This window comes from Carettochelys insculpta, chromosome 27, assembly GCF_033958435.1.
Source record: "Carettochelys insculpta isolate YL-2023 chromosome 27, ASM3395843v1, whole genome shotgun sequence".
Lineage (NCBI taxonomy): Eukaryota > Metazoa > Chordata > Testudines > Carettochelyidae > Carettochelys > Carettochelys insculpta.
In genome coordinates, this window is record NC_134163.1 from 9,422,114 (window position 1) to 9,446,273 (window position 24,160).

General features: G+C 49.1%; 1 protein-coding gene across 3 annotated transcripts in view; it reads right to left on the reverse strand.

Annotated features, from left to right (window-relative positions):
* Nucleotides 1-165: 165 nt before the first annotated feature.
* DPP9 (dipeptidyl peptidase 9) overlaps nucleotides 166-24,160 on the reverse strand; it is a 28,570-nt gene continuing 4,575 nt past the window's right edge. The window contains exons 3-22 of one of the 3 annotated variants that reach the window (XR_012642643.1): nucleotides 21,417-21,670; nucleotides 17,117-17,229; nucleotides 15,433-15,606; nucleotides 15,008-15,176; nucleotides 14,729-14,842; nucleotides 13,505-13,633; nucleotides 12,778-12,839; nucleotides 12,393-12,493; nucleotides 9,627-9,804; nucleotides 8,633-8,798; nucleotides 8,409-8,488; nucleotides 6,619-6,771; nucleotides 6,055-6,190; nucleotides 5,167-5,312; nucleotides 4,105-4,251; nucleotides 3,800-3,952; nucleotides 2,902-3,044; nucleotides 2,139-2,250; nucleotides 949-1,569; nucleotides 721-859 (exon numbers count right to left, since the gene is read on the reverse strand). Coding sequence is in view for 2 of the 3 variants with exons in the window: in XM_074978317.1 (XP_074834418.1) it covers nucleotides 281-859; nucleotides 2,139-2,250; nucleotides 2,902-3,044; nucleotides 3,800-3,952; nucleotides 4,105-4,251; nucleotides 5,167-5,312; nucleotides 6,055-6,190; nucleotides 6,619-6,771; nucleotides 8,409-8,488; nucleotides 8,633-8,798; nucleotides 9,627-9,804; nucleotides 12,393-12,493; nucleotides 12,778-12,839; nucleotides 13,505-13,633; nucleotides 14,729-14,842; nucleotides 15,008-15,176; nucleotides 15,433-15,606; nucleotides 17,117-17,229; nucleotides 21,417-21,670 (3,109 nt within the window). In the remaining variant the exon portion in view is untranslated. Of the gene's footprint in view, nucleotides 1,570-2,138; nucleotides 2,251-2,901; nucleotides 3,045-3,799; nucleotides 3,953-4,104; nucleotides 4,252-5,166; nucleotides 5,313-6,054; nucleotides 6,191-6,618; nucleotides 6,772-8,408; nucleotides 8,489-8,632; nucleotides 8,799-9,626; nucleotides 9,805-12,392; nucleotides 12,494-12,777; nucleotides 12,840-13,504; nucleotides 13,634-14,728; nucleotides 14,843-15,007; nucleotides 15,177-15,432; nucleotides 15,607-17,116; nucleotides 17,230-21,416; nucleotides 21,671-24,160 lie in introns of all 3 variants that reach the window. The other 2 variants (XM_074978317.1, XM_074978318.1) reach the window with 2 other exon arrangements.

Consider the following 24,160-nt stretch of genomic DNA (forward strand, 5'->3'; position numbering starts at 1 on the left):
GGCCTACCAGAGCCCCAGCTCCCTGCAGTCTCCCCCCTGTAGTTCCTGCTTCCCCAAGGAATGTGATGGGGTATAACATGTTCCCAGTGCTCAGCAACAGAGCCCCCAGCGCTCACCCCATCAGCAGCTTCAGCCACGGCAGGTGAAGCACCGATCCACTTCCCTGGCAGCAAAAAGACCAGAGAAAGCACTGCTGGGTCTGCTTCCAATATTTTAATGAGTCGCTACGTTGTACACTCATAATTATAAAAGAATAAGAATCCATAAAAATATTTTCTTTTCATAATACGCACTTAAAATACTCGAGGGCAAATCGCTGTGGTTCGTGAGGGTGGGTTTCTCTTTTCTTTGTCCCTGACAGAACCCTTGGCTTGGGGGTGGGGGCGGATGCTACCCTGAGGTGCAATTGCTTGACCCTCCCCCTCCCCAACTCCCTGGAGCTGCAGTTCCTGTTGAGCAGGAAAATAAAAACCAGAGAAGAGTATTTGCCAAATAGATGCGCGAGGGAAACAGTCACTGACCCGCAGAGAACTGAAGCACAGCCAATTTCAGTGCATGTGTGAAAGCTTGGGGCATTGGTGAGGCAAGAAAGGCCAGGTCGGACACAGCACGAAGGGGAGCAGGGAGGGAAGGAGAGAGGAGGAGGGTAAGTAGTTGCATAAATATCCATCGTGTGTGGTAGAACCCAGAGGCTGCTGCTGCTGCTGCTGCTGCTTCGGCTTCTGTACAGGAGAGTGCTGCTCTGGTTGTAGTGAGCTGCTTCAGCTGCCATGCTACTGGTTGGCACGATTCTGCCCACGAGCAGTGAAAGGTGCCTGAGGATGTTGTTGCCAGGCCTGGCTGCTTCCCCCAACGTGCTCTGCAAAAATTAAATTAAAAAAGAGACTAGTGTTGCATGCTGCTGCGGAGCTCTCCTCCGGTCCCTGGGCTCTCCCCATCCTCACATACGGGCGACAAAGCAGCAGCGATCAAACCGTGCAGGACACAGCAGTGGGCGATTCTCTCTTCTCCCCCTCCTGGCTTAAGGCAGCTTGCTGATTCTGCTCTCCCATCTCCAGCACTGGCCTGGAGTTGCCGCAGGTGAGCCCACAGGAACAGGCGAGGTGCAGTGGAAGGAAGGAGGAGAGAGGCAGAGCTCCACCTCGGGAGACAGACCACTGTCCACTGATTTCCCAGCCTAGAGGGAGTAGCAGCGAAAAAAAAAAAAAAACAAAAAACAAACCAACAACAGCCAGGCCAGAGAGGTGTGCAGCCGAGCAAGGCAGAGCTCCAGCTTGGGAAGTGAAGGAAGGTGGCACTGTCCAGAGGAACCAGGAGGTGTGACCTCCATCCCCCCCCTCGCTGGAGGCAGTGCCCCCGGTTGGAGATGGGCACTCAGTGGTTTGTGCACTGGACGAGGAGGCTTTTGAGGGGGTGGCAGCGGTAGCAGGAGGCAGAGTTGAGCTGTCAGTGTCTAGTTCGCAGGGGCCTGTGTGCTCAGAGGTATTCTTGTAGAAAGTGCAGCAGTGTGATTTCATAATGCTCTCCAGACTCGGGGCACCGGATACTGTGTCTTTCATTCGGGTAAATCTGTGCAGAAGCAAAAGGCCTGGCAGTTCACTAGGAATAAGCAATTTGCATCAATGCAGTCCCCCTGCCTCTAGCCCCGTCTCCCTCCTGTTCGCCTGCCTCTCAAGCCAGAGGGCTGAGTCCATGTTAGGAGACCAAATGGAGGCTCGGAGAGACACTGACCCCTGCGCTCCATGACTGTGGCACGTTACCTACGTGCCAAAGGCCTGCAAGGCCCACTCTGTGGTCTGAGCAGTATTACCTACTGCCGGGGGCAGAGGCCACCTGAGAAATCGTTCCCAGCAAAGAGCTGCAGGCAAGAGGGCGAGAGGCCTGACGCCAAACCACTGACTACTGGAACATGCAGCAGATCGAGCGGTGACAGAGTGCCACCTACTGGCCAGGCCTGAGCCATCACCAGCCAAAAACCAGAGGCTACCCACAGGAAGTCCCAGGAGGGAACACATGGCTCCTCCAGGGGTAGGAGCATCCACAGTCTGCTCATATTTCCCCTCGACGGGTGGTGGGAGATGACTTTTCCACTCCTCCAAACTCAAGAGACCTTCCCCTCTTAATCCAGCTCCTCCTACCTGCAGCTGATAAGGTTTTCCAGCCCGGATTAACTGGGAGACCAGGAAGTTGGTGTGGAAAAAGTGCACATTTTCATCCAGAAACCCATGGAGGATCAGTAAGCGGTTTGGCCTGGAGATGGGACAGGATGTGAATCAGAGCAAAGCCTGGAAGGAGCCCTGAGCAGGATGCTACCAGCCAGCAGCTCGTCTGCTTGGCTTCCTCCCAGGCCAGGGCAAGGAGGGTCACTGAGGACAATAGCACCTTGCACACTACAGCAGCAAAGCTGAGCAAAAATAAGGCTAACTGGAGCCTGGAACTATCCCAAACATTCAGGGCCCTCCAGAAAGATGTTCTCCAAGCTGAACAGACTTTTCTCCCGCCACCCCCATAGCTAAACCTCTTGGTCTTCCTGAATCTTCACCTGCCTTCCAAGCGAGGCAGCCCAGCTCATCCCAGCAGGAAGGTGGTTGGCAGCAACCAGATACATCTTGCTCTGGCCAGGACTCTTCTTCGATGGGACTTGGCCCCCAGTTAGCCCAGAGGGACCCAAAGCCCTGACACGCTGTCTACAGGCTGGTGCTGCCTGAACTGAGTTTCAGGAACCAAGGAGAACCCAACGCACAAGCAAGGGAGCAGGCAGGGTGATTCCAGCGGGCTTTTTAACATCGATCACTCTGTGCGCACACACACGCACCAGTAAGCACTACAGAGTCCATACCATGCTTCACCGTGCCCAGAGGGCAGGCTTCCAATTAGAAGCATCCAACGCACAGTACTCACTCATTGGGGAGCTTTTCTACATGCAGTGCCACAGAGCCGGCCTCATAGCCTTGCTGGTTGTTCTCTGGAACGTCCATGTACCGCTCCGTGTATCCGGTATCATAAGCCATCCAAACAGTGACAGGAGCACCTGCGATAGCAACCTGCCAAACAAGCACAGGGATGGTGGTCAAGTTCTCTTTTTCCTGGGGCCAACATCTGGGGGAAAAACCCCTTCTGTTCCTGCATGTGAAGAGTCTCCCCTGCCAGCTCTGGTTGTTCGCAATGGCGTATCCCACAACCAGAGAGCCAGGGGCTAAGCAATCTGGGTGGCTGGTGCATTTCTTCCCCCATTTCTTATTTTCCTCTGCATTCAAGGACTCTCATCAGTACTGCAGAAGTGGAGGTAACAGTCTCATTGGAAACTTGGGTACCGCCAGCTGCTCTGTGTGTGTCTAAGTCATTAATCTTATTAACCTCTGTGTTTATGCAGCACCTGATCCAATGGGGTCCCAGCCCAGGACTGGGGCTCTTGGGTGTTTTGTGATTACACAACCAGATTCTTCTCCAGCCATCCCTGTTCACTAACCCACTGTCCTCAATCTCTGTGCTCAGCTGGCTCAGAACACCAGAATCTCCCTCTACAGAGGACCTGAACTGCACCTGCCTGAGTCGGCACATGCCATGTCTGGTTGCAAACCCTCTGCCCTGCTCAGTTGTGGGCAGCAGCTCTGGCACGCCACCAGCAGGCAGAGCGAGGGGCCTTTTCACTTCATCACAGCCTGAGTCCACAAGTCACTTGAGGTAGCAAACAGTAAAGGTCACTGACAAGTGCAGAGTCCTCCCTGCCCGGTATTATTCCTCCCACACACAGCAGGGCCTGAGAGAAGGACCCCCCACCAATCCAAGCTAGGCTCACCTTGAATACATGGGGCTTACAGATCAGGCCCATGAGGGAGAGGAAGCCCCCGTAAGACCAGCCGTGTATGGCCACCCGACTCAGGTCGATGAACCCGTATTTTTCTGCTACATAATGTAAACCTTCCACCTGGTCCTCGATCTCCACCTGACCCTAGAAGGAGGGACCAGGAACGAGTAAGTCAGTTTGGTAATGGAAGAGGCCCCAAAGAAGGCAGGGAGAGAAATACAGATAGTCAGGCTGCTTTGCGAGAGGGGAAGAGGAAAGGAAGCGAAAGGAAACACGCAGGAGGACAGGAATATTACCATCTGGTTTTTAAGGGCCCCTTCGAATTTGAGTCCTCGCTGGCAAGAGCCCCTTCCATCAATCACCACCACAGCATAGCCTAGCGACGCTAGCGTGTTAAGCCGGAGGTACTTAATACCTTTGAAGGAGTTATTCACTAACTGCACCTACAGCAGGAGAAAGGACAAGTCACCCTGAACACCCCCCCAATGAAAGCTGTTGCCTTCTACCCTATACATATCAATGGAGGCCACCAACTGCAGCAACTGAGTTCTGTGCTAGCAGAAAGCCAGTGTTGGCCACCCCCAAATTCCACCAGGTCCCGAGCTGGGCAACCAAGCTTGTCGGATGGGCAAACGCGACTAACTCGGAAAGTTGTGTCGTACGTACCAGCTGCATTAAGCAGGAGAAGCCATCTACAGTTCACCAAAGGGCGTTTATAATACTCCAGGCAAAGCTGCCCAGTTCCAGTCAGGCAATGTACTAACCCCCAGCCAGAGCCAAGCTATGGAGTAGGCATGTAAAATCCCATTCAGCTGGCTCACCGGTAGGCCAACCTGGTTTTAACTGGTTGACCAATTAAAGGAGGGGTGACTGGGGAGGTGGAGATGCCGCGCCGCTCCCCCCGCCGCCCACGGTGTGCCAAGAACTGGGACTCCTCAGGCCAGGCTGGAGCTTCCCTGTCTGCGGTACTGCCGTGGATGGGGGCACTTCAGCACAACCGGAGCAGCCCCAGTGCCCGGTGCACTGTAGGCTAGTGCGCTCCAGCCCGGCTGTAGCAGCTCTGGTCTTCTGCCAGGGGGAGCCCCACTCCAGCCTGATTGGGCTGGATCAACTTCCCCAGTGGCACTCCCCAGGTCGCTGCAGAGGTTGCTCTGGCTGAACTGGAGCACCTCCCACCTGCAGCGGCCCTGTGGAGCTTAAGCAACCACCGGTCCGCAATGGGCGGAGGGCTGGTCCAGCCCCTAGTGGTTAGTTAACCATTAACATTCCTTCTCTGGAGAGCTGTGTTAAGAGTGGCACCACCCAGTAACTTCAAGGAGGAGAAGCACCAGGGTCAGCTCCTGGTCCTGGGCTGCTACCTGAGGACCTCCGTAGACGAACAGCACGGTGGGGTGCTTCTTTCCAGGCTGGACGTTATGAGGTTTGTAGACCATCCCGTAGAGCTCTACGCCCGACTGGGCATGGAAGTGAAAGATTTCCGGGGGGATGTAATCTGCAGGGCAGCCTGCAGAGAACAGTTCAGATGCTCACTACCAGGTTAAGGACAAGATCCTTTCATCATCCTCCCCAGCCCAACCAACCACGTTCAGCCTATGTCCATGTGCCTCAGTCCTGCAGTCCCTCCCCATTGCCCTTCTCAGGATGAAGGGACTGTCACAGATCTTAGCCAAACCTCCTTTATAAGAGCCCCCCCTCGCTGTAAGACACATAGCCCCATCTGCCTGCACATGGGAACTGCCCCCCTCCCCCACCAGGCAGGGGCAACCCATTATAAACCTCACCAAATCATGGGTCAAGCACCCGGTGCGATGCAGAGCCATGTGACCCTCCCTGTAAGTGGAGAGGAGGATGGGGAGGAGAAAGCCTTCCCAGCAGAGTGCTACAGCTGCCGGATGCTGAAAATAATTCTTTATGGGCCCCAAAAGCAGGAGTACAGAGCAACCAGGAGCTACACATATTCCTTGGATGAAGCAGCAGAGACAACTCCCCTCCCTGTAAGGAGTGTGACAACTTTGGCACAGAGTGGTTTGCACCGATGTATGAATAGCATTAGAGCGCTGCAGCCGCCTCGCCCAGTCTATGCCAAGCAACCCACTGAAGAGGTCCCACCCCAAGGATTTCCCAATTGCATCATGGCAGGGTGGAAATTAGCCAGGTCATTAGCCATCTAATGAGCTCAGCCTTGCACCTTCCATCACGAACAGTTACTAGATTGTCTAGCCTGCAGGGGACTGATGAAGACTTACTGGCTGCCTCCATCATGCTGGCCCAGAATTTGGGCTGTTTGTGGAGCGGGTCGTTGTCCGAGCCATTCAGTTTGTAGACGTGCACGCAGGGCGGAGTGCTGACGCTGCTGTAGTGGCTGATGAACATGTCGAAGTTCTACAGGCAAGAAACAGAGGATGTGGGTTACATGAAGAGGGCTATTCCCTCAGCCCGTGTCAGCGGGGCTCGGTGGTCCTATCAGGGCCTTGAGAACAACCCAAGCCTCATTTCCCACACCCCAAAGCTTTCACTGTTCAGTCGCCACCCTGCCACAAGAGCCAGACAGGACTCCTCTCTGAGGCTTGTTAACACTCCAGAGGAGTAAATCCATCACAAAGCCATCCGAAGGAGCACCACCACTCAACCTCCACTCCCATGATGGCACCTGCAGAGTCACTTCTACCAGGGCTCTCAGAGTCCAGCAGAGCCGAGTCGCCATCGGCCAGAACATCTAAGGGAGCCCTCCTGCATCATTATTTGCCAGGATTCAGACTAATCAGAAGACAGGATGCCCACATGGTATCCTATCGAGGGGGTAAACAGACCTGACTCATCGAGCAGCTGTGAGAGAAGCCCAGGGTGGTGAGCCGTACAATCTCGCCTGGGACTTCGTAACTGACCACATAGAGGTGGTGCTCCAGCGGGGTGTCCTTTGTACCTTGGAAGTACACCAGCTTCATCTCCTCATTCACCCAAATCTGCCAGGAAAACAGAGGGCTCAGTGTCAAAGGAAGACAGTCAGCTGCTCCCTCCCCAACTCCAATGGTCTGTCACCTGTGGAAGTCAGCTTAAATCAAATGCCCCAGAGCTTGTGGTAGGACTGGTCTGTGCACAAGGTCAGTCCATCTTGTCAGTTAAAGAACATGTACAGTCCTTCACATGGGAGCAGAGAGCCAGCAGAACAGTCTCTGCCTACATGCTAAGGGGCAAAAAGCCAAGACAAAGGATATTATGGCTCTGTTTGCCATGGTTGGAAGCACAGATGCATATACCCAGAGCTCTAGTACTGCTTCCCTCACCAGCAGGGACATACGTTTCTCACAACCATTCCATGCATTCATGCTCTAGACTCCTTGCGAGAGGCAGAGGAGAGTTTATAGCCACTAAACCAGTGTGTCTCAAATGCAGTTAAACTGCAGGTCTCTATTTAAACACAGGTCCAGATCAAGAAGTATTTGGGGCCAGGAAGTGTAAATGAAGTCATCCTGTGTTAGAGTTTTAACACGAGATAGAATATGCCTTTAAAACGTAGTTCTGCAGAGCTTAGCTAGCCACCCTGAATGCTATTCCTAGCCTAGTAGTTTGGGTCTGCAAACAGCGTTTGGCCAGCACGGCTCTCTGGAAAAAACAAATCCCTGTACGCTGGCCAAGACAAGAGGAATAGAACTCTGCAGAGCAACAAACACATCTCAGTAATTGCTGCTAGTACGATTTCAGCCACAGCTTGCACAGAGCAATACCATGGACAAACAGCATGTACACAGAGAATCCACGTGAGTGAGACAGAAGATTAATTCCAAGGTGGAGCAAAGCTGCTAAGACTAGCTCCCGCAATGCTGCCTGCCGTCAAGAACGCAGAGTGAGTGAAAATGCACAGTGAATTGGAGCTGAGCAGACAGGCTTGTTACTTCCATTGAAAGACTGAGTGAGAGAAATTAGGCTGAGGGACAGTTCACTCTTCCATCAGAATGGAACTGGGCTGCCACAGGTCAGTGGTTTTATTAGCCTGCTATGAACTACTGAGAGAGACACAGTTTCCTCTTGCCCACCCCACCCCAGCACACTCCCCTGACACTGAACCCCCACAGCTGGTTTCTCTAAACATACTATAGTATACATATAAACAGAGCTCATGACTCCCCCTCCACTCCTACTAACCTCACCCCCCACCCCCCATTTGAGAACCCTTGCTCTAAATGCTCTGCAGAGGGAGGAGATAGAAGCAAATCATTCCCAGCATCGTCACGTTCTTGATTCCCAAACACCTCTTGGGATTAAAGTGCTGCATCCAGTCCCATGATGGGTTTGCACAGAATGCCTTTCTGTGGCTGCTGAACCTCACGCTCGTCTCCCTTTTACGGCCAACACTACGTGGTTTCCCAGAAGGAGCAATAAGAGACCCAATTGAAGGCAATTGGTTCTCTGTGCAATTGGCTACAATGCCCCTGGGGAAAGCAAAGGCTGCGATAAAAGAAAAACAAACAAGCAAACTAGAAATGAATCTTAAGTGGTTCTAGCTGGTCCCAAGTGACTGGAGCACAAGGCACATGCCCTGATTGTGGGCAGTGGGTACAGAAGCCGAGCACTGCAAGAGAAAACAAAAGGTAACCAGTACCTTGGATCCATGCCTTGCCAACACCTCCCATTCCCCACTGGTCAGGGCGACCTCCTCTTTGATAGGACATTTGAAGTCTTCTACAAAAGAGAGCATGCAAGGGTAAGAGAGAGATCCCCACCACCAGAGTGTAAGAGACTGGTACATTTGGATATGTCCTCCTGAGAGGGGAGAGGCAGAAAGAGGGGGACTAGTCCTCAAAGCTGGGAGGGGATAGCTCTCACCTTCACTAAGGACGTATGGCTGAGTCCAGTCGTAGCTGTTCTGCTTTAGGATGGCTGTGACTCTGTATAAGTGACAGAAACCAGTCTTGCATTCGTTGGCTCGGATGAAGCACAGTTCTTCTTCCTCACCCTCCGTTTGGGCAAAAGGATAAAAGATATCGTGAACCTTGCAGACAAGAGAGACAGAAGCACCATGAGCAAGACGGTCCTTCGGCTTACCCCTCTGCTAATCAATGCCAGAGCAGCCGAGGCATAGCCTACGGAGCCAACGTGGGAAATCAAAATGACAGATGGTGGGGAAAGCCCAGTCCTCACATACTAGTCTCAAGGGAAAGCCCTGTGCACTCACAAAGCCAAGCACAGCAGCCTTTTCATCCAACCCCAGAGCACAGAGGACAGGACACAAGTGAGCCACAAAGCCTTTGGCATGCCCATGTCCAGACAACCCTGCCACATCATGTTTTATACTCAAGATACATCAGACCAGCAGCCCCAGGGACTGAAGTTCTGTTTATCTACAGACCAAGAAGAGCTCAGGTTGTTGAAACTCTGTCCCCTCATCCTGTGCCCATCAACTACCAAAACCTTGGCAGAGGAACCAACTCCTAGGGCTGAAGATGGTTCATTCTCCAAGATCCCATTCACTCCTTGACTCCCTCTGCAGGAAGTCAATTAGCACCACAGCTGATGTCTGCAAGGTGGACACCTGTCTAAGACAGACCCACTAACTGATTTCACTCTGGCCACTGAATTGCCAGAAATGTCTTTTCCAACCTGGGTTCAAATCAATAACCCAGACAAGAAAAGTTCTTTATTATCCCATTACCAGTCCTCTCAACAGAATCTGACATGGGCCTTAGTAACCATGGGCATTATCAGTCTCCTTTGGCAACCAGGATCGGCCCAGGCTAACCTAGATATAGGAACTACACTCAAGAATATGGGGGAAAAGCCAAAGGTTTGTTCCTAACTTTGGACAGCCCCATGCCCTTACATTTATCCACACATCTGTGACTTCTTCATAGATCACATATGGCTGGATGTTTTCTGGCACAGCTTTGGCAAATTCGATACGCTGCTCCTCACTTTCTGGTACTGGGATAAAGAGCGCCGGAGGCAGAAGGACTAGCTGGAGCCGTTGCTGAGGCCTGTCCAGGAACATGGCCCACGCACTAGGAAAGAAAAAGTTTGCAAAAGTCAAACTGACAGCATGGAAGAAAAAGGGTTCCTGGTGCCAAGAATACCCCGGCCATCTCTCTGCTGTAGAGGCGGGTCAGACTCCCCTTCACCCCTGCCTCTCAGACTGGTTAAGTCTTTCCAACAAATGTGTCCCAAGACATCCACGGAACTGCGTACAGGTAACATACAGACGGGATGTTGGTGAGATTCACAAAGATACATGCAGTTAGAGCTCCACTTTTAGAATTTAACTTTTCACCAGACAGTCGCTCTCCTTGGGCAGCAAAGGCCATATGTTCTATCACAAGCTCCTAAAACAAAGAAACTAAAATAGCCACTTTGCAGCTTCCTTGTTGCCTGGCTAATGGGGGAACTGAAGAGGCCCAATATCAGTGCAAACTGAAGGAGTCTCTCCATTCTCAGCTTTGTCTCTCTCTAGGGAGACACTGGACTGATCTGGAGTGGCGCCCTTCTGCAGTCATCCTGGCTACAGGCAGGTCGCCATTGCTTGGTTTGGACACCCCTCGGGCCTGGATACACAGCAGAAAAGACTTATAAAGCCCAGGAAGTTGAAGCCTTCCTGAAGAAGCAGGTTTGCCCGTGATACACTGCTGATTGTGACTTTTCATAAGCTAATGAGCCCTGCCTACCTACCTGAGCCCTAGTGTACTACAGTTGTATCACAAAAGGCTGCCTTGTGGATCCTATGTACAATAGGAAAGCCAAATGGTAGGTGCACAGTGGAAATAATCAAGAATAAAGAATGGGCCCAAAGAAAAGTGAAGCCTTATGTTCCACTTACTGCTGAGCTACTGAAATTACATCTTCCAAAACCAATTTATAAACAGCCAAAACAAGGATGCTCTAACTAAAGCCTGCCAAAATCTTAGCAAGCTTTTTAAGCAAAATTAAAGACATTTTAGTAGGAAAGATTTTCTCAGATGCTATTTTGGGGTCCTTAAAAATTTTCAAGGGAAAAAAAATTCACAGCATGTCTGAGAATCATCTGGGGAAAAGGGAAGACAACATAGCGTGTTTCTTGCACTTGGAAAAGCACATGACTGAGCTGGGACCTTCATTTCCAAGGTCTCAGGACTATTTTTCTACTGTACTTGGAAACAAAGCTAAACGGTCAAAAGAAAGCATGTCAGCAACCATGCACCTAAACCCACCATCCACCACTTGAAAATATACATACACCATAAGAGAAGAGCCCCTTCCCATCTAGCCAAATAAGTTCCCCAATGCAGATCTACTCCTCCCTTCAGGACCATTAACTCCTCCTAGAAAAGTGCAAGCTAAGAGACTAACATTCCAAAGGTGTATGTTGGGCCCCTGGAGTGACAAAGGAATTCTCCCAACGTACAGAATGTGCAAGAGAAGGTGCATTATTGCCATTTTCCACCTTCCTCTAATGCCGCAGTGTCCAACGTGCTCCCCGTTCAAAAGCGTACTGTGGCGAATGTGGCTTGGCGGGCTGGTGAGGCGGCACAGGTAGGTGAGGTGAGGTGAGCTCAGGATTCGCCTGAGCCGCGTGGCACATCAGGGACTGGGAGTAGGGTGCCTAGCTAAGTGGGGGAGGGGGGAGTAGGGGCAGGGGCCTGGCCCTGAGGGAGGCATGCGGCAATCAGGTGTCTTGCTTTTGGACACCACTGCTCTAATGCTTCTGGCTTTGGTCACAGACAAGAGGCAGGACAAATCAGTGTTCCATTTAACAATGCGATCCTTTATAGAGTCCCCGTTTCCCATCAGGAGTGCTGTGTCCGTGCCGCTGTGGGTTCACTGTCCTAGTCATGGAGTTTTAATTGAACTCCCTGAGGGAGGGAAATGACATTGAATGCACTGATGTGTGTTGCGCTCTGTGGCAGTGTCATGGGTCTGGATCAAAACCCAAGCTCCCTCTAAACTGTTCCTCCCCCTCTCCACCCCCACCCAGCCACAGTGCCCAACTTGGAGCTGCCGGGAGACAGGCACCTCCTCCCTGGTTCTCACCCAGGCCAACCTGGGCCAGCCCCAGCCAGGAGACAGGTGCTCCTCCCCCGCCTGTGCCCACTGCAGTTGTAGCAGCTGTGAAGAGGTGCCTAAGCTGGCCTCAAGCTGCTGTGTGAAAGCTCCAAGGGCTTGAGGGGAATAGTCCTCTCTCCCGGGGCCGTCTACACCCCAGAGCTCTCACCTCCAAGCCCCTGCCCTAGCCCTGAGCTCCCTTATGCACCCCCAACCCCTTGGCGCCACCCCATCACACAGGATCCAAGCCTGGAATGACTTTCACTACACGATACACCATCACCTCCATGTGGCGCACTTAACGAAAGCCCTTCGGTGCACAGACAAACAAATTAGAGGGAACGCAGCTCCATGCCCACAACAGACAGAAAACATGAAGCCCTTCACTCTGTACCCCACCTGGTCAGTTACTACATGTGCTATGTAAGGGCAGGGCTGACTCGAGCGCAGCCAAGACTTCTGGGTTTTGTGGGTTTAAAGCCAGGCCTTCACTATGAAGCAAATTTCTTCATTTTCTGACTGCAATAGCTCAGTAAACCGATAGGATGGGTGTTGTGTGCTAGAAAGACCCACGTACTATTTGCCATCTCTGGTCCATCCAGCACGTGCAATGTACTCCACTGTCGGGAACAACGTGGAAAACGGCTGTACCAGCTCCTTGTCCTGAGCGCACACAATCTGCAATGGAAGACCAAAAGAGAATGACAAAAGCAGGACGTTCCAGCACTCTGGCTTGGCTTGTAATGAACATCTGTACCAGAACAGCTGGGTCTCTCGAGGTGTAAAAAACGCACATCCCTGAGAAATCTAGCTGTGCAGAACTACCACTGGGCTTAGACAGTTAGGTTCATGGAAGAAGAATTCTATCAACCTAGCTAACGGCCATCAGGGAGCTGGATTACCTACACTGAGGGATGAATTCTCCTATTATAGTCATGCACGTTGCAGTGATCACTACTCACCTTTCCTTGGCTGTCCATTTTAAACTCCGCCAGTTTTAGGGAGATCTTGGGATTTTTGCTACCTGCAGAGGAAGCAGCAATGACAGAGAGAACACCGTTATCGGAGGCAAGCTGTCTGAGCATCCCAGGCTTGCGCAGAACAAGTGTCTGAGCTTGACCCCATCTGGCTCCATTGTGGATACACACCTGTGGAGCGGCATCCCAGAGACTCCTGGTGTGATAGAAGATAGATTCAGTGGGCAGGGAAGTAGGTCTGCCCGTGTGAATGAATGTCTGTGCAAGCATTTCCAGCATGGAGATGGCACGGTTCCAAGTGTATTCAACAGTATATCAAAGGGACACCTCCCCCACCACCACCACTACCACTTTCCCCTTTGGTAAGTTTAGCTTCTGTTTGGCAGAAATTGGAAATGAACAGCAGGGAATGGATCACTTGATGATTATCTGTTCTGTTAATTCCCTCTCAGGCATCTGGCATTGGCCACTGTCAGAGGACAGGACACTGAGCTAGATGGGCCTGGAGTTTGACCAGCACGGCCAGACTTATGTTTAGTCTGGAGTTTAGCTATCCTTCCTACGATCAACTTTGTGCTGAATATTTACGGACCTTCTCCTAACGCCTGCTAAGGGTCTAGATTAATAATGCAAAGTCTATAGCACAGACAGTGCTGCTTCAGCCTGCATGAGGCAGCAGCTGCATTTATTCACTCCCGGGCACCTCACCGACCTGTCCTGGGGTACCGATAGGAATCGGTTTTTCTCTCCTCCAAGGCAGGTGAAGGAACATGAATTATCTCCACCTCGGACTCATCCACTTCCTCATACAAGATCCGCAGCGTTTTCCAGCCCTCTGACCCTAGGACAAGGTACGTAGGTTTGCCATCATGCAGTTTCTCAACTGGGTCGACTTAACGGATGCACCACAACAGCACATCCTGGGCTGACTGGTTTTTTTTTTTTTACACTTTCCTTAGATCCTGCAGCACTTACTAATTATTCACACCAGTATTTGCCGGCACACATCTCACATCCCTGCAGGCAGGGGTGGGGAAACTTTTTTGGGTCACACCCAAGAGAGAAGCAAAGGAAACCCACCCACATCACAATCCGTAGTAACCTGGTCCCCAAGTGAAAAGGAGAAAAAAAAAAAAAAAAAAACCTTCACAGATGTAGCCCCCAGCTGAGAAGCAGAAAAAGCCTCACAAGGGTGGAAGGAGGCACCAAGGCTCAGAGCTCACCCCCCCGGCTGAATTCTCTCTTCTGGGAGCTAGGGGAGTTTTTACGATTCCCTAGACTCAGGGGTGGAGCCAAAAATGAGGAGTTTGGTGTGTGGGAGGGGGCTGCTAGTGAACAGGCTGGGGTGAGGGTGCAGCTCTGGGCAGGAAGGAAGGTGCGGGGGCAGAGCTGTGAGGGAGCAGCAGCAGGCTAGCGGCAGGGAATGGAGGTGCCTACCTAGCACAGGTATGGGGGGGAGAAGAGAGATGTCTTCCCATAGCACTGCAGGGGAGTGCCCTCTGCAGGCACTACTACCTTGTTGCTCCCATTGGCCAAGATTCACGGACAGCAGCAATAATGGGGGTGGGGGGGAAGTGGCTGCAAGGAGCATGCCCGGCAGCACACAGAACCACCCCTCCCCGACAGGCAGAGCCCATGGGTCCAATCCGGCCCTTTGAGGCTCTAGGCTCTCCCCCATTTGCCCTCCACCCCAGCAGTTGCATGAGGCACTCCAGCCACAGCACCCCCATATGGCCGAAACGCCAACTCGCACTGCTCAGGTTGGTGCGGTGGGGAAATGCCCCAGGCCCAGGCTGCATGGGCTGGATCAAGGCAAGCCCCTACCATAGGTTCCCTACCCTTGCCCTAATGAATGACCCAGAACTCAGGATCCTGAAGGGGTCAACAATTATGTGACCACCAGAGTTTGGTCTCACCAGGTCTAAGCAGAACAGACCTTCTAGGGTGGCCGTGGGGCACCACCAGTATCCTGTGAACCGATCAAACTCCTCCTGGATGACAAACGTGGCGACACCTGCCGATTTGGGATCATCTAGCACATTGGATAACCCTGAAGAGGAAGGAGCACAGAACGGCTGAAGTTGCTGGAAAGGGTCGTTCAGAAAAGGTACAAGACTCAGACAGATAAAGAACAACACAGGAGTAAATTCTTCTGGTCAGACTCTTGCTATAAGAGAGAATTCTCCTCCAGAAGTGGAGGAGCAGCTCTGGTTACCTTTATGGCAAAAAGTCATCCGTCTCTCCTCTCCAGTCTCAATATTCGCTACCCACAAGTCATTGTTATTGATGAATGAAAAGACAGAGGGATCAGCAGGGCAGATCTTGGGATCCATTCGAGGTCCTGTGCACTGGGTCTTGATCTCTAGTGGCTTCATTGGAGACACCTGGAGAAACAAGGCCTATGATGTGCCCCTGTTCAGTTTTCAGCTTCATGCTTAACAAAGGCCTAAAGGTCTTGATGGACCCAGCCCACACACAAGGGACTCCAAGCCCAAGAAAACAGGACTTGATGGCAGACCAGAGCCAAAGTCCAACTGAAGAGGCATGAAACAGCATCCAACATGGAGCCATTCATTATGGGAACACCACACTGAGCTGGAGAATCCCTCAAACCTCCAACTGAGCCATCAGCCGACCTACCATGAAGCCATTCTTGCCCCCATCGTGACAGTGGAAGAGGCTGTTGCTGGCCTGGAAAAGAAAGAGGCCACTCTCGCTGTGGAAATCATAGGAAGTGATGCCAAAGACGCCAAGACGCTTGCGTTCCCTCAGGAGTTCCTCTTCCCTAGAGTACATCCCATGGTGAGGGGTTGCCTGGTTGTGAATGACAGACACAAAATCTGCAAGTCTGAAGGCACGGTAATTAACGAGCCCAGCTAATAGAAAACTGACCGCGCTGTCTTGCACTAGCTAAGCACAATCACTGTTGTCTTTAGTGCAAAAGTGTGGCCAGGAAGGCCCCCTAACCTTCCAACTGCAATGCCACCCTCTAGAGCTGAGCCAAAGACCTGGATGTATGAACGGCACTTCCACCTTAAAACTGATGAACGGCGGCCATATGTTTATGCAAATTAATCTAATGACATTAGCCATGTCCTCTCACAGACAGTGTCCAAGTCAGATAGTGCAAACAACGCCCATTCCAAGAATCTTGGGCTAGTTTCAAAGGGACTCCGAGTAGATCCAAGCTTTTGAATTCTGCTTAACAGATCTGAGAAGCCACAAGGCAGGTCCGCACCTTCCAGCCTCTTGTTGCTAAGCCTGAATAATTACTAACTAGCACCAGAACACCCGCCTGCTGTAAAGACTCGGGGCTGGGGCCGTGGGGGGAGGGAATTGGTTTTCCACCCTAATTCAATCTGGGGTATGTGACTAACTGGCAATGTAGACAGTGGATTGTTCCTTATTCCACACAAGTGATAAAGCACAAAGTTATCCAATATACACATAGTAATCAGTGCAAACAGAGGGAGAGCAGATGGGAGAGTTTGGTCACAACAGCCAGAGCTCTGGTCTATTCTCCCAACAGTTAATTTTACTGATTTATAACTGGCGAGTGCAGGCTGCAGGAGACTTAGATATAGTGAAACCGGCCCTTGCCCTGCCCGGGTCCATACTCTTGGCCAGCTACGTACCCAGCACACCTGCTGCTTTCAAAGACATCTCCCTACATAGCTTTCTACCAGTGCCACACCCACAGCACTTATCCATGCTCCCTGTTCCAGCCCTATATGTCACTTCACTGATCAGCAAAAGCCCAGCAGAGTGGTAACCAGTCCTACAACAAAAAAAATTTCAAAAATAAAATGGAGAGAGAAAGCTCTGAAATGCCATTCGTTTGCAAATTTGACTCCATCAACCAAGGATTAAACAGAGACTGGGAGTGGCAGGCCCCTTACAAAAGCAGCTTCTCTGCTATGGAAGTTCACACCTCCACATTAGAATCCGACAATGGGCCACATTCCCCCAACTGACCTGACTTGTTTTTTCTCCTCTCTTGATATTTACTACTGATAATGGGCCATTTCCACCCTGACTGACTAGACGTTGTTAGCACTAGCCCTCCCTTTTAGTGGGATCCCACTCTTTAAATACTCCTCTGAACTGCCCCCCTGCATCTGACGAAGCAGGTCTTTGCCCACAATAGCTTATGTGCCAAAATATCTGTTAGTCTATAAGGTGCCACAGGACTTCCTGTTGTTCTCGAAGATACAGACTGACACAGCTCCCTCTCTGATACTAACTACTACTCCAACATCTTACCACCAGCCTGGTTCCTCACGCACCACTAGAGCAAGAAGTATGTTGCTTTGCTTCTTCTCACCTGAAAGTGATCCAGCATCTGTTTCCATGACAAGAGTAGCAGGGCCTCTTTCCGTACCTTTTTGGGAATCTCTGAGTAAAGAAGGGAATTCTCCCGGCTACCATAGGGCATGCCTGTTGCAAGAACAAAAGCAAAACAAAAAGTCATGGCAATTGCAGAGACGCCAGGCTGAACTAACACAAAGACGTCACTTTTATTAAATCTCCAGGAAAACTAGATGGCCCAGGGGCTCTTTATGAGCTGCCTTTCTTCCCCTGCTCCTTTCACCCACTTCAAAGACTTTAGTTTTACGAATGTGGAAAGCGTTCAACAGGATTAAAATCTACTCAAACTTTTTCACTGTTTGGCTGCTCCTAGAGACCCTTTCCAAGGCGGAGTGTCAAAACCTGACCTTTTGACCTCTATGGACGGTCTGAGTTGAGTGCTGGTGATACTTTTTAAAGTCACTACTACTACACCCATTTACAACACCTTCATTAATAATACATGAAGATGCAGAACTTTACCATGGAGGTGGTGGTTGGTAGCATTAGCTGGTCTGTTCTTAACCCACAGGTGGCCTAGCTTTGAGTAAGTTCCCGGCTCTCTGGGGGAGGAGGGATGGGGCTGACCTCTAGTCTTCCATGCTGACAAAATTGGCTCACGCCACTGTTGACACCCATGCTGGGGGGTGCTGACCTCTGTTCTATACAGTCTGCTCAGTCCCCAGCTTAGAGTCATACTGCAGAGCTGAGCCCTGTAGCTACATGTGGCCCCATCAGCAGGACTCTCTTAACATTCCTCAGCACAATGAAGATCTGCTAACAGGATAGTACATTGGAAGTAACACAGCAACCTTGTAACAGGGATATAAACCCTTCAGTGCTAGAGACCAGGTTCAAATGTGACTTCATTTAACAGTGGCCAAAGCAATTGCTATTGGATGGCTGTTCAATGGCCAAATTAAATGAGTTATCAGTGCCAGTCCAATTTCCAGTAGCAACATCCAGTACTTAACACAGCTGGCAACTGTGTTGGCAATTTCAGCAGAGGCATCAAAGAAGGAACTCTCCTTCCAACCTTACTGGTGGGAATGTTCTAAATCAAGGCTGTAGTACACTGATGGGATGGCATAGTGGGTGTTGAGGGGTGGCTAACCTGTCAGTGCTACTAGTTCTGTTGCATGTATTCTGTGCAGGAAAGGAAATCTTCAATCTACAAGCCTGTTAACCTGTCACTAAATTCACTTTAGTGCAATTAACATTTAAAACACATTTATAAGTATTCCGGAAAAAAACAACATATAAGCATACAATCTTCAGAGATGCAGAAACACTGAAATGCTGAGCATGTGGTGTTTAATATAAGCAGCATCTGCCATGATACAACATGAGAGTCAACGGGAACAGCCCAGGAAAAAAAAAACATTCAAACAGAACAGGCTGCAGTCAGTGACACAAATGTTACAGACGCATTCTTGTGGCAATGACTATGACTATCTGTGACCCTACAGATCCATCTACAGATAACTCTGGCATATGTAGCTGCAAAAGAATTGTCCCCCAGCTTTCAATGTGTTGTATTTTGGTCCTTATGTGAAGTATGAAAAACACTCAGCTCTGATAAGCAAAGTTTTCCAAAGGTTGAATTGAGAGGTGGGGGGGGGGGGGGGGAGGTACTTGCTCATTTGCTCTCCCCTTGTCAATATGCACATTTCATTAAGATCCACACACATACTTGGAAAGCAATACTTAGGTTAAACTTGGTAAAATACTGGCAGGCGGCTTTCAAGCATATTGGTGAAATGTGAACGGGCACATTTATGAACTGAGAACCAAATTCTTCACAATGAAAGGGGCAACTCAACACTAGCTTAATAGGGGCTATAACAGTAGAAAAGTTTTACCCTATATTGTGGGAGTGCCTCAAAATTAAGGTATCTGGGACGTGAACTACCAGACACTGCTTTAAAATAGTCAACCAACATCTAATCTGTTACCGTGTTCCACATACTTTTTTGGGGATCAATGAAAATTAAACATCAAACATATTGATTGGTCATCTAAGACTGAGTAATAGAACTGTTGTGGTCATTCTGCTGAGCAGCTTCAGCTAGGGAGATTAATTAGAAACTCCTCACTCTAGGGAGAAAAGTTAGTAACATTCAATGAGGCTCATTAGCCAGCTACAGTAGAACCTTGGTTATGAACACCTTAGGAATGGAGATTTCTCCTAACTGAAATGTCTGTAATGCTGAACCAAATGGTATGGTTGTGCTTTCCAAAGTTTACAACTGAACATTGACTTAATACAGCTTTGAAACTAACATGCAGAAGAAAGATGCTGCTGTTAGCCATCTTAATGTAAATGAAATACGTTTTCTTATCAAAAAATTGTAAACTTTCCCTTTTTTAGTAGTTTAACACACTAGTGTACTGTGATTTCTTTTTACCCCTTTTTTGGTGTCTGCTGCTGCCTGATTGCATACTTCCAAGTTCAAATGAGACATGCAGTTGATTGGTCAGTTAAGAAGTCTTGTGCTCGTAACTAAACATCTGGCTACCTTTTCTCTCTTACACCAAAGATAATACTAACCTGTCTATTCTGCTCTGACCTATGGACAAACTTCATTAATGAAGATCCATTATGGTCCATATGCTCTCACTAAGGAACCCACATGCTCCCTCACCCACCTTAACACACCTGTGACTTCTTTGCTGTGTGCCTATTGTATTAATTCCTCCATTAAAACATACTGAGAACTACAATAAGTAACAGTCACAGGTATACAAGAGTTACTGGAATGGACCATACCATGGGTCCATCAAACCCAGCATCTAATGGATCAAAGAAAAATGGAGCCACCGCAGGAAAGCACAGCCAGTTATATGGAATGTCACACATGGGGAAAGTTCTTTAATAAGCCCTGTAATGACGAGCCTTTGCATGGAGCACAACACAGTTCCCTTCCACAGCATGTAAAACTAAGTATTACTGACCACAAAGTTATCCAGCCCTGAAAAAATTCAGACACTGTATTTAACTGTTACTTACTAGTTACATCCTGGTTCTGTCTATTACTATAAACTAGTACAGCACAAAAAATCTGCCTTCTCTCAAGTCTCCAGCAAAGAAGAGAATATTTGTCTGGGAAATATTAAAACCCAACACTTATCTACAGGTTGAAACTCCAAAATCTGGCACTCTCACAGCTGGCAACATCTGCCGGCTGGCAGGACCACGGATCTTGCAAGACCAGAGAGTCCCCAGGCTGGGAGGATGAGGGGCCAGCCAGACCAGAGGCAGGAGCCCAGGGCAGGGCAGCCAAAGTTGGTCTGGCTGCAAGGGAGGGCTAGCTGCAGCCAGAGAGCCCCAGGCCAGAAGGAGGGAGCAGGGCCCAGGCCAATAAGCTAGCAGCTCATTGTCAGGCCAGGCAAGAAGCTACAGCTGGGAGAAGTGGCTGGAGCTGGGAGTCAATGGCTGAAGAAGAGAGAGTTGGGAAGCTTCGGGCAGGGAGCCCAGGAGCTGAGGCCAGCAGGGGGGCAGACTTGACCACCCCGGTCATGTAATTTTTCCCCTTGTCAAAGCATTTACAAGCACTACAAACATCTGCACTGAAGTAAGATCGTACTGTTTATTGGGGAAAACAGCAACAAAACTGACTGATGTGCTGCTCTAGAAGATTGATATCACTTGGCCAACCCATGAAATGCACTGGGCTTGCAAGGGTACAAAAATTATAGGAAGAGTCAATCAATCAGATTCTGGACAGCTAACCTGCTTAAAGAATCAAATTAGCTCCATTGCTTTCACAATAATACTGCAAAGATAGGAGAACTCATTAAACCAAGTCCACGTGAGAGGTGAAAAAAGAGAATGTATTATTATTGGTATGATTATTTGTATCACAGCGGCACACAGAGGTCCTAAGATGGGGCCCTCTTGGATCAGACACTAGACGTAAACGTAGTCACTCAGTCCTTGCCCTGAACAGTTCCTAGGCTAAACTAAAAGGGTAGGAAAGAGGCAGGATTATCTTCATTTAACACCCAGGGAACTGAGGCATGGAGAGATTAAGTGACTTGTTTAAGATCACATAAGAAACCTATGCCAGGACCAGGCACTGAACCCAAATCTCCTGAGTCTCAGTCCAGGGTTTTAACCACAAGAGCACCCTCTTTCCCCCTTCCTTGCTGGCCACCTAGTGATGAATGGAGACATCCGTGAACAGAGCTCACTCTGCTGACACCAACAGTTCTTTACCAGAGCCAAGCCTACCAAGGTGACCTTAAGCAAGGTGATCAGCTAAAGTGAGGCTTACCGAGATAGTAAAGGCGATGAGAATGTGGACTGGACTCTTCTGTTTTCTGGACAAATTGGAAATCATGGGGAGCCTTGTTCACTATCATGCCTGAATACTTCCTGCTGTTGTGAATAATGTCACGCAGCCCATCCCACGTATGCTTCTCCACCAGGAACTGGGAAGGCGTGTCCTCCATCTCGACCACTTCAGTGCTGTCTGACAGCGCATCCACCGCAGTCATCCTTTCTTCCCCCTCCGAACTGGTCAAGAAACTGGGAAAAAAGGTAGAGGAAATGAATTACTGTGGATACGTTCTTTCCATCTGCTCATAGGGAGCTCCAAGCATTCAGCTAACTTTTGACAAATGCCCCTTAGAATCTACAGATACCTTCATATTCATAAAGGTTACTAATTAAACATAGCAGCAACAAAGGGTCCTGTGGCACCTTATAGACTAACAGAAAAGTTTAGAGCATGAGCTTTCGTGAGTTAACTCACTTCTTCAGATGCTGGTCCTGGAAGTCCTGGAATTAAACATAAGCAGTACCAGATAGAAAGGAGTACTCCATTCACAACACCCAAATTGCTAGCAGATGCCTACTGAGCCCAAAAGTCATCTGCAGCCTTTCTTCCGGGAAAAGTTATTGTTAAAAGCAGTAGAACATCCTGTATAGCAAGACCTAACTGAAACATACTCCAGGCATTCAGATAGGCTAGGTCCTGATTCAAAGGTAACATCAGTATATGTGTGAGCACACGGAGAGACTTCTGATCTCTGGGAATACAGAAGTAAAGTCCCTTTCCTGCAAACAGATCAGAAAAAAATTGTGAATAGCTTAACCAAAGGCATGGCACCTGGGGCTTACTTGAAATGCTAGAGAAAACAGGTGTGAAGTGGCACAGATGACAACTTAAGAAGATACCAGTGCAACCGAGTTGGTTAAAAGAAAATTGCTCAGCAATAATATGCCCTGGACTCATGTCACATAAAGCAGCAAAAACCCCTCCTAGATTTCCAAAGTATCACATTATTTAAAACCCGCAATTTACTTCTCAGTCATAAACGCTCCAGCCATTAGTCACTTCTGGCATTTGCACAGTTCAACATTTGAATATGAAGGAGAATACACTACCCTGGACCAGCCTTATTCCAGATGAGACAAGGACCCACAAGTCTGGTTAGGGACTTTACTTCAGTGGGAACTGGGGCCCAGAAGACATAGAACCAGGTAACCCAAGAGCAAGTGCATACACAAGATTAATTTTTCTTCTAAAGGTGACACTTGTAATGGCCCCCTCAAGTCACAGCAGCAATGGCCCCTTTTTTATTTCTGACTCCTACTATCAATTAGGTACTTAGATGCCCCACATTACATTGTACCTGAACACCTCAAGTTTGCATGCCTTTATCTTTACAACACCTGTGTGTGGTAGGCCAGTGCTATATTTCACAAATGGAAATTGACAGACTGGAAGTAAGTCTGGAGCAGAGAACTGAACCCACATCTCAGGCTAACTACCTAACCACTGAACCGTTCTTCCCCATGGTCATCTTATGAGGTCAAGGCTCATGCTCTGGGACATTTAGCTATTTGTAGCTATCTGAGGTTTTCCCAATTGCTGGAAAATGAACAAAACCAAAACTGTCATCACCTAGAGAGAATCCCCCATCTAGAACTCTACATCAACATAGCAATGTAACAAATAAAGCCTATAAAGGATTAAAAGAATGATACTCCTGTTCGAAACAGCCCTGAGTTAACCACAACTTCAATCTTAAAGTCATATTTCTTAAATGAACAAAAGCAACTTGCCTCTTACAGAGCGGTTGGAATTCCCATGGTGGAACAGACATTGTAAGATGTTCCTGTCAGACTGCAGTTTTTAATTGGCATGAAATATAAATCTTGGAAAGTGCAGCTTTGGCACCACACAGCACCTGAGCAAGCCCTCCCCCAGTATGATTCTGGAGGGAGTTGGGGGTGGTTGGTTAATTCATACACAAGTGTTAGATCATTTCATTTCAATCCACTTTCTCTCACAAATGATTTTGCCAGGAAATCTCTCAACACTCCTGGGGAACTCCCTGCCACCTTTTCAGAATGAAATTTTCTTACCTATGGTCTTAAGTGCTCATCTGACTATCAATTAGATATCTATTCTGTCTTACAAAATTATGCTTTTCAATGTTCTTGCACAATGAGAATCAATTTTCCTTTTAATGAATAAATACCTCTTGTAACATCAAACACACAAACGTCTTATCCTTTAACCAAGAGGAAAAAGGGAAATCTTCACTGCTCTTCCTCCAATCTTATTTTTCTCATTTCATCCTGAGAAACTAACTTGAGATTAGACACGTAACAATCCAAACCACACACAATCCCAGTGGGTGGAGTGGGCTCTGCATAACCACCGAAGCAGGCCACAGAACATGAGGCCAGACAAACAACTAAAATACAGCATGGCTCCCATAAACTACAACTCGAGAGCATAATGGCAGCTTCCAATTCCTGAGTCCCTCAGTGGTACAGAGGACATAGAATACAACATGGAGGCTACAGAAAGGGGGGGTCTCAAAATAAATCTCCTCCTATTATGCCAACATCTACCCACCAGAAGCCAGACAACAAAACAAATCACAGCTTGAAAATTAAACAAAAAGTACATTCCAATCAGACCACAGCAGGCAGCACTAGTAAAGCAACTGTGGCAGAGGTAGTGAACAACATGATGAAACACTGGAACAAGATTTAAGGAAT